We start from the raw sequence: 9,591 nt of genomic DNA, 5'->3' as shown, positions 1-9,591 counted from the left end.
GAAAAAAAACCCGATTTTTAGCAAAAAAATCGGGTTTTTTGGATTATCTTGATAATAAGTATATATTAATATATAATTATTAATTTAGAATATATTTATATTAAAATCTTATATATATATTTAAATAATTATAAAAATTTAATATTTAATATATATATTTTTAAATTAAGTTGAAAAAAAAATTCTTTATATATAATTAAATAATTAACTATAATGGTTTAATTTAATATATATAAATTTTTAATTCTGAGATATATATATATATTATAATAAATCTTGGGAAACTATAATATATATATATATAATAAATTTATATATTATATAAATAATTACAATTAATATATTTATTTATTTATTTAAATATATATATATATATATATTATTTATCTATTTAAATATATATATATATATATATATATATATATATATATATATATGTATATATATATATATATATATATATATGTATATATATATATATATATATATATATATATTATTTATTTATTTATTTATTTATTTATTTATTTATTTATTTAAATATATATATATATATATATATTATTTATTTATTTATTTAAATACATATATATATTTATTTATTTATTTAAATATATATATATATATATATATATATATATATATTATAAATTTATTATATATATATATATTATAGTTTCCCAAGATTTATTATAATATATATATATATCTCAGAATTAAAAATTTATATATATTAAATTAAACTATTATAGTTAATTATTTAATTATATATAAAGAATTTTTTTTTCAACTTAATTTAAAAATATATATATTAAATATTAAATTTTTATAATTATTTAAATATATATATAAGATTTTAATATAAATATATTCTAAATTAATAATTATATATTAATATATACTTATTATCAAGATAATCCAAAAAACCCGATTTTTTTGCTAAAAATCGGGTTTTTTTTCCAAAAAAACGTATTTTTTTCCAAAAAATCGTATTTTTTTTCCAAAAAATTGGATTTTTTTAAAAAATAAAATTTTTTAAAAATTCTTTAAAATCCAATTTTTTGAAAAAACTATAATTTTATTTAATTTTTAATATAATTTCTATTAAAATAAAAAAATTTTATATTCAATTTTTTATTTAATAGGTAATTTCCATTTTTTTAAAATAAAAAAAAAAAAAATGGAAATTACCTTGATTCAATTTTGACATAAATATATGATTAATAAATAAATTTATTTGACAAAATAATTGGAGCATATTTATTAGTTGATTTAATCTTTATTACGTTATATGGCTAATAAATTGTTGAAGGTTAGGACAATGTTCGAGAGTACTGAATTTTTAAATTAAATATGTATAAGAATATTAATGGTAAATTATTAAAATAAAAGATAAATATATATGAATTTTTTTATTTTTAATTATTTTGGAGCATATTTATTAGTTGATTTAATCTTTATTACGTTATATGGCTAATAAATTGTTGAAGGTTAGGACAATGTTTGAGAGTATTGAATTTTTAAATTAAATATGTATAAGAATATTAATGGTAAATTATTAAAATAAAAGATAAATATATATGAATTTTTTTATTTTTAATTATTTTGGAGCATATTTATTAGTTGATTTAATCTTTATTACGTTATATGGCTAATAAATTGTTGAAGGTTAGGACAATGTTCGAGAGTACTGAATTTTTAAATTAAATATGTATAAGAATATTAATGGTAAATTATTAAAATAAAAGATAAATATATATGAATTTTTTATTTTTAATTATTTTGAAGCATATTTATTAGTTGATTTAATCTTTATTACGTTATATGGCTAATAAATTGTTGAAGGTTAGGACAATGTTTGAGAGTACTGAATTTTTAAATTAAATATGTATAAGAATATTAATGGTAAATTATTAAAATAAAAGATAAATATATGAATTTTTTTATTTTTAATTATTTTGGAGCATATTTATTAGTTGATTTAATCTTTATTACGTTATATGGCTAATAAATTGTTGAAGGTTAGGACAATGTTTGAGAGTACTGAATTTTTAAATTAAATATGTATAAGAATATTAATGGTAAATTATTAAAATAAAAGATAATAAATTAATTATTTAAATTTAAGAAAGTTTATTGTAATAAATTTTAAATTTTTAAATGAATAATAATTACAAAAGAGAGAGAGGGTTGTAAAAGTATTCATTTAAGTTCGTTTAAAATTTAATGGTTTAAATTATTTTTAAATTTTTATTTATAGAAGAGAGGGCTATAAATAAAAATTTATAATATATATATATGAATATTAAATATAATTTAATTATAATTTTATATTATATTTGATGTAATTATGCATATTAAATTTTGATTTTAAAAGAATTAGTTAATTTAATAATATAAATAAATTTTATGATGATTTATTAATTAATTATATTTTAATATTTATATAAAATAATTTGATATTAAATATATATATATAATTTAATAATTAAATTTAATATATTTAATGAAAGTTAAATTTAGATAAAAATTTAAATAAAGATTAATTTAGTGCCAGCAATAGCGGTTAAACTTAATTTATAAATTAATTTTATTAATTAATATGTATTTATTATAAATTTATAATTTAATTAAATTTATAAATTTTAGGTGAAATTTAATTTAAAAATATATTAAATTTTTTTTATTTATTAAAATAATAAAATAAATTAATAAACTAGGATTAGATACCCTATTATATAAGATAATAGAATTAATTTACTAATAAATGTAAAATCATTAAAATTAAATTATATGGCGGCTTTTCATTCTTATTAGAGAAACTTGTAGTTTAATTTGATAGTCCACGATAAGATTTACTTAAATTATTTATATTTATATATTGTTGTATATTTTTATATAAAATTATTTAAAATAAATATTTAATTTAGAATAATTAATCAAATCAAAATGTAGTATATTTAAGGATTTATGAGTTATAATAAATTATATTTTTGAATAATTAATTTTAATATTAGTTTGAAAGAGGATTTAAAAGTAAATTTAATAAATTAATTAAATTGAAATTAGTTTTGAAAAGTGTACAAATTGCCCGTCAATTTCATTAAAATGGAATAAGTCGTAACATAGTAAAAGTATTGGAAAATGTTTTTAGTTAAAATTTTAGTTTAATATAAAATATTTCATTTACAATGAAAAGTTTAATTAATTTATAAAATTAAAATTTTATTTAATAAAATAAATTTTAAATTTTAGATTTTATTTTAATTAATTATATTATTTAAAGTTTTATAAATATTTTTTATTTTAGTAAAAATTTTGAATCAATTATTTTATTAATAGATTAAGTAATGTAAATGAATTTTATTAAAATTAAATAAGTAAAATATAATTTGTACCTTTTGTATCAGGGTTAATTAATATAATTTAATAATTTTAATATTCTCGAAAAAAAAAGAGTTAAATATATAAATATATTATTATAATAAAAATAATTTAAATATATATTTAGAAATTATATGTTATTCGAATTTTTTTATATCTAGTTTTTTTTGAAATAAATTTAATTTATATATAATTATTATAAGAAATTTATTTTAAAAATTTTTTTATATTTTTATATAAAAAATTTAAGGGATAATCTTTAAATTTAAATATATAATAATTTTAATTTTATTATTATTTTAATTATATTAGTTTAAAAATAACTTTTATTAATAAATATTTAATAATTTAATTTTTTATTTTAAAAATTTATTTATAAATTTAATATTAGTATTTAATATATTTTTATTAGAAAAAAATAATTTTTAATTTATTTAAATTAATTATAATGATTAAATTAGTAATATTTTTGTAATAATTAATAAATATTTAATATATATATATAAGGAATTAGGCAAATTTAATATATCCACCTGTTTATCAAAAACATCGCTTATTGAAAATAATTTTAAGTCGATCTGCCCAATGATTTTAATTAAATGGCTGCAGTATAATTAACTGTACAAAGGTAGCATAATCAATTGTTTTTTAATTGAAAACTAGAATGAAAGAATTAATGAGATATATACTGTCTCATATATATTTAATGAATTTAAATTTTTAGTAAAAATGCTTAAATAATTTTATGGGACGATAAGACCCTATAGAATTTTATATTAATATTTAATTAATTATTTAATAAAAATATTAATATTTAATTGGGAGGATTGATAAATTTAAAAAACTTTATATTAAAAATAAACTTTGATTTTAGAATCTATTTTTGATCTTTTATTATAAATCAAAAGAATAAATTACCTTAGGGATAACAGCGTTATATCTTTTTAAAGATCATATTAATAAAGATGTTTGCGACCTCGATGTTGAATTAAGATAAATTTTAAATGGAGAAGTTTAAAAATTAAGTCTGTTCGACTTTTAAAATCTTACATGATTTGAGTTCAAATCGACGTAAGTCAGATTGGTTTCTATCTATAAAATTTAATAAATTATTTGTACGAAAGGACTATAATTTATAATTAAATTATTATAAATTAACTAATAAATATTTAATTAATTATATTAGCATATTAGTGCATTAAATTTAGAATTTAATTAAATTATAGAAAAATTATAATATATAATAATTATAATAATTATAAATTATTTAATTTTTATTTTAATAATTTTAATTAGAGTAGCTTTTTTAACTTTATTTGAACGTAAAATATTAAGATATATACAATTACGAAAAGGACCTAATAAAGTAGGATTTAAAGGACTTTTACAACCTTTTAGAGATGCATTAAAATTATTAATAAAAGAATTTTTTTTTCTTAATTTTATAAATTCATATCTTATTAGTCCAATAATTATATTTTTTTTATCAATAATATTATGATTAAGATATCCTTGAATTAATAAATTTTATTATATAGATAATAGAATTATTTATTTAATATTAATTTTAAGATTAATAGTTTATCCAATTATATTAATTGGTTGAGTTTCTTTATGTAATTATTCAATTTTAGGTTCATTACGGGCAATTTCTCAAATGATTTCTTTTGAAATTTTATTATTTTTAATATTTTTTATATTAATAATAATAATTGAAAGATATTCTTTAAATAGATTTATCAATTTTCAATTAAATATAAAATTTATAATTTTAATATATCCTTTATATATTATTTTTTTTATTAGAATACTAATTGATTTAAATCGAGTTCCATTTGATTTAATTGAAGGAGAATCTGAATTAGTTTCAGGATTTAATATTGAATATTTTAGAAGATTATTTGTTTTAATTTTTTTATCTGAATATATAAATATTATATTTATAAGTATATTAATAACTATTATATTTTATGGGTTAATAAATTGATCAATTAATTTTATTTTTATATATTTAATTCATATAATTATTTTAATTATAATTCGTGGGGTTTTGCCTCGAATCCGATATGACAAGTTAATAAATATATGTTGAATTGAATTATTAGTTTTAATTTTATTTTATTCATTTTATATTTATTTGATTAAAGAATTATTTTTAATAATTTAATATTTTTAAAGTTAATAGAAAATTTTATTTCTATATTTATGTTTTCAAAACATATACTATTCAAGTTCATTAACTAATAAAATTTAAATATAATTATTATTTTTTAATAATAAATCTCAAATATTATTAATATAAAATGAAAGAATTAAATAAAAAAAATATATAAAAGTAAAAATTTGATTTAAATTTATATATGGATATTCAATTATTTGTCTTCCTAATCAAGTTAATATAATAAAAATATTAATAAATCATCAATATATAATTTTATTTATAAAATAAAATTTATTATTTTTTAAATTATTTAAATTAATTAATGGAATTAAATATAGAATAAAAATTGAAAAAAATAATATAATTACTCCTCCTAATTTATTAGGAATAACTCGTAAAATTGAATATGCAAATAAAAAATATCATTCTGGTTTAATATGAACTGGGGTAATTATTGGATTTGCTATTTTAAAATTATCTGGATCTCCTAATATATATGGAAATTGAAGATTAATAATTATAAATAATATAAATACTAAAATAATTGTAATTATATCTTTAATTGTAAAATATGGATGAAAATTAATTTTATAAATATTTATTTTAGAATGAATAGGATTTGAAGATCCTGTAATATGTAAAATTATTAAATGAATAAAAACTATTAAAAGAATAATAAATGGTAAAATAAAATGAAATGAATAAAATCGATTTAATGTATCATTATTAATTGAAAATCCTCCTCAGATTCATTCAACTATAAATTGCCCAATATAAGGAATTGCTGAAATTAAATTTGTAATTACTATTGCTCCTCAAAATGATATTTGACCTCATGGAAGAACATATCCTAAAAATGCAGTTGCTATTGATAAAAATAAAATTGATACACCAATTATTCAAACTTGTAATAATTTAAATGAATAATAAAATATATTTCGTGCAATATGTAAATATATAATTAAAAAATAAAATGAAGCACCATTTATATGAATTAAACGAATTAATCAACCTGAATTTATATCTTTTATAATGTTAGAAATTCTGTAAAATGCAATATTGATATTTGGACAATAATGTATAGAAAGAAATAATCCTGAAATAATTTGAATTATTAGAAATATTCCTAAAATCGATCCAAAATTTCAAAAATAATTAATATTAATTGGTGTTGGTAAATTAATAAATGATATTGGTAAATTTATTAAATTTATTTTATAAATTATTGGAATTATTTTTTTCATTTTTTTGTTCGTAAATTTTTATTTTCAATAAAACAAATTTTTGTTATAATAAATAATATAATAATTAAAAAAATAATAAATATTAATAAAATAAAATAATTAGGATTTAAATATAGTTTTTTAATAATATTAATTTTGTTATTTTTTACAAAATTAAAATTATAATTTTTTATAATAAATTTATTTAATTGTTTTATTTGAATTATAATAAATATAATTAAAAATAAATTTAAAAAAATTAAATTTAAAAAATTATTTTTTTTTGTTAAATTATTAATTAAACAAATAAAATAAGAAAATAAAATTAAAATTCCTCTAATAAAAATAATAATTAAAATAAATAAATTTAATGAAATATTTTGTTTTAAAATTAAAATATTAATTATTATTAAAATTACATAAAAAATTAAATATATTAGTTGTTTTAAAGGTGAAATAAAAATATTTATAAATATATAATTTAAAATTAATATTAAATTTATGTAAAAATTTGTAAATAAAATAATATTAAAAATAATTAAAATTTTCATTTTAAAAATTAACCAAAAAATAGTTTAAATAAAATTATAATTTTGGGAATTATAGATATTTATGAAAATTAAATTTTTTTGAAATTTTTAAATTTTTGTTATATTAATTAATTTTAAAATTTTAATTTACAAAATTAATGTTTTTAGTTAAACTATATAACATATTAATTATTAATTAATTTCAATTTTTTTGATTGTTAATTTAATTATTTTTATATTATTTATTATAATAAATTATTTTGTTTATTTTTTAAATTTTTTAATTGGAATGGAATATTTAATTATAATGATTTTATTTAATATAATTTCAATTAATTATAATAATTGAATTTTTTTAATTTATTTAATTTATTCAGTTTGTGAAGGAGTTTTAGGATTATCATTAATAGTTAGAATAAATTATGAATATGGTCATCAAAAAATTAATTTTATTAATTTATATTAAAAATGATTGAAATTTTTATTTTTTTTTATATAATTTTTTTTATAAAATTTTTAGATTTTATAATTTTAAGAAATATAATATTTTTAATAAGTTTTATTTATTTAATAAATTTAAGATGAATTAAATGAATTTATATTTTTAGAAATTTAGGAATTAATTATTATTCAAATTATTTAATTTTAATAATATTTTGAATTTTTAGATTAATTTTTTTAAATTTAAAAGAATATACAAAAAAATGTTTAATAATAAATTTTATTTTAATATTACTAATATTAATAAATTTTTTATCAATAGATTTATTAATTTTTTATTTTATATATGAAGCTAGATTATTATTAATCTTTTATATAATTATAGAATGAGGTTATATAGAAGATCGTATTTTAGCTTCTTTTTATATAATATTTTACACATTAATTTTTTCTTTACCTATATTATATTTTATTTTTAAAATTTTAGATTTAGAAGGCAGTATATGTTTTTTTTATTTAGAAATAGTTGATTTAAAATTAGATTTATTTAGTTTTATTTATATATTAATATCTTTTTTAGTTAAAATCCCTATATACTTATTTCATGGATGATTAATTAAAGCTCATGTAGAAGCCTCATTTTTTAGATCTATAATTTTAGCTTCAATTATATTAAAATTAGGAAGATATGGATTATTACGATTAATTTTTATATTTAAATTTTTAATAAATAATTTATTAACTTTTTTTATATTTATTAATATTTTAGGAATATTGTTTTTAAGATTTATTTGTTTAATTCAATTTGATATAAAATTAATTATTGCTTTATCTTCTGTAATTCATATAGGAATTATATCAATAGGATTATTATTAGAAATTAAATTAGGAATTTTAGGAAGATTAATAATAATAATTTCTCATGGACTTGTTTCTTCAGGATTATTTTATTTAGTTAATATAATTTATATACAAACTAATAGACGTTTAATTTTTATTAATAAAGGTATAATCAATTTAATACCTTCAATATCAATAATATGATTTTTAATATGTATTTTTAATTCTGGAGCTCCAATTTCTTTAAATATAGTTAGAGAAATTTTTTTACTAATAAGATTAATATATTGATGTAAATATTTATTTATATTTTTAATTATATATTGTTTATTTAGATTTATTTATTCAATTTATTTATTTAGATTTATCCAATATGGAAAAATTTATGATTTAATTATAAATATTAATAATTGTTTATTATTAAATTATTTAACTTTAATTTTACATTTATTACCTTTAAATTTTTTTGTTTTTAATTTATTTTTTTATTTAAATAGTTTAATAAAAAATATTGAATTGTGATTTCAATGATATAATTAATTTATTTTAAATTATTATAAAAATATTAATTTCAAGAATTATATTATTTATTATAAGATTATTATTTATTTATATAAGAATATATATATTATTAATAAATAAAATATATATTTTTGAATGACTAATTTTTAGGTTTAATTCAATAAAATTAAATTTTATTTTAATAATAAATTTTAAATTATTATTATTTTCATTTCTAGTTATATTAATTAGATCATTAATTTTAATATATAGAATAAGATATATAGATTTTAGAGATAATTTTTTTATTAATCGGTTTTATTATTTAATATTATTATTTTTAATATCAATAATTTTTTTAATTATAAGACCTAATATATTAACATTATTATTAGGATGAGATGGTTTAGGTTTAATTTCTTATTGTTTAATTATTTATTATCAAAAAATTTTATCATTTAATTCAGGAATAATAACTGTAATTTTAAATCGATTAGGGGATACTAGACTA

The 9,591-nt window shown here is 12.6% G+C and overlaps 1 protein-coding gene across 1 annotated transcript; it reads right to left on the bottom strand.

Moving 5' to 3' along the window:
• Positions 1-5,631: 5,631 nt before the first annotated feature.
• On the bottom strand, positions 5,632-6,911 carry LOC139997746 (cytochrome b-like). Its single transcript, XM_072021708.1, is given in 1 exon segment — positions 5,632-6,911. A coding segment is annotated over 1 exon segment (1,122 nt). The 5' UTR covers positions 6,790-6,911; the 3' UTR covers positions 5,632-5,667.
• Positions 6,912-9,591: the final 2,680 nt, after the last annotated feature.

This window comes from Bombus fervidus, unplaced genomic scaffold, assembly GCF_041682495.2.
Source record: "Bombus fervidus isolate BK054 unplaced genomic scaffold, iyBomFerv1 scaffold0165, whole genome shotgun sequence".
Classification (NCBI taxonomy): Eukaryota; Metazoa; Arthropoda; class Insecta; order Hymenoptera; family Apidae; genus Bombus; species Bombus fervidus.
This window is presented reverse-complemented; position numbering and strand designations above follow the sequence as displayed.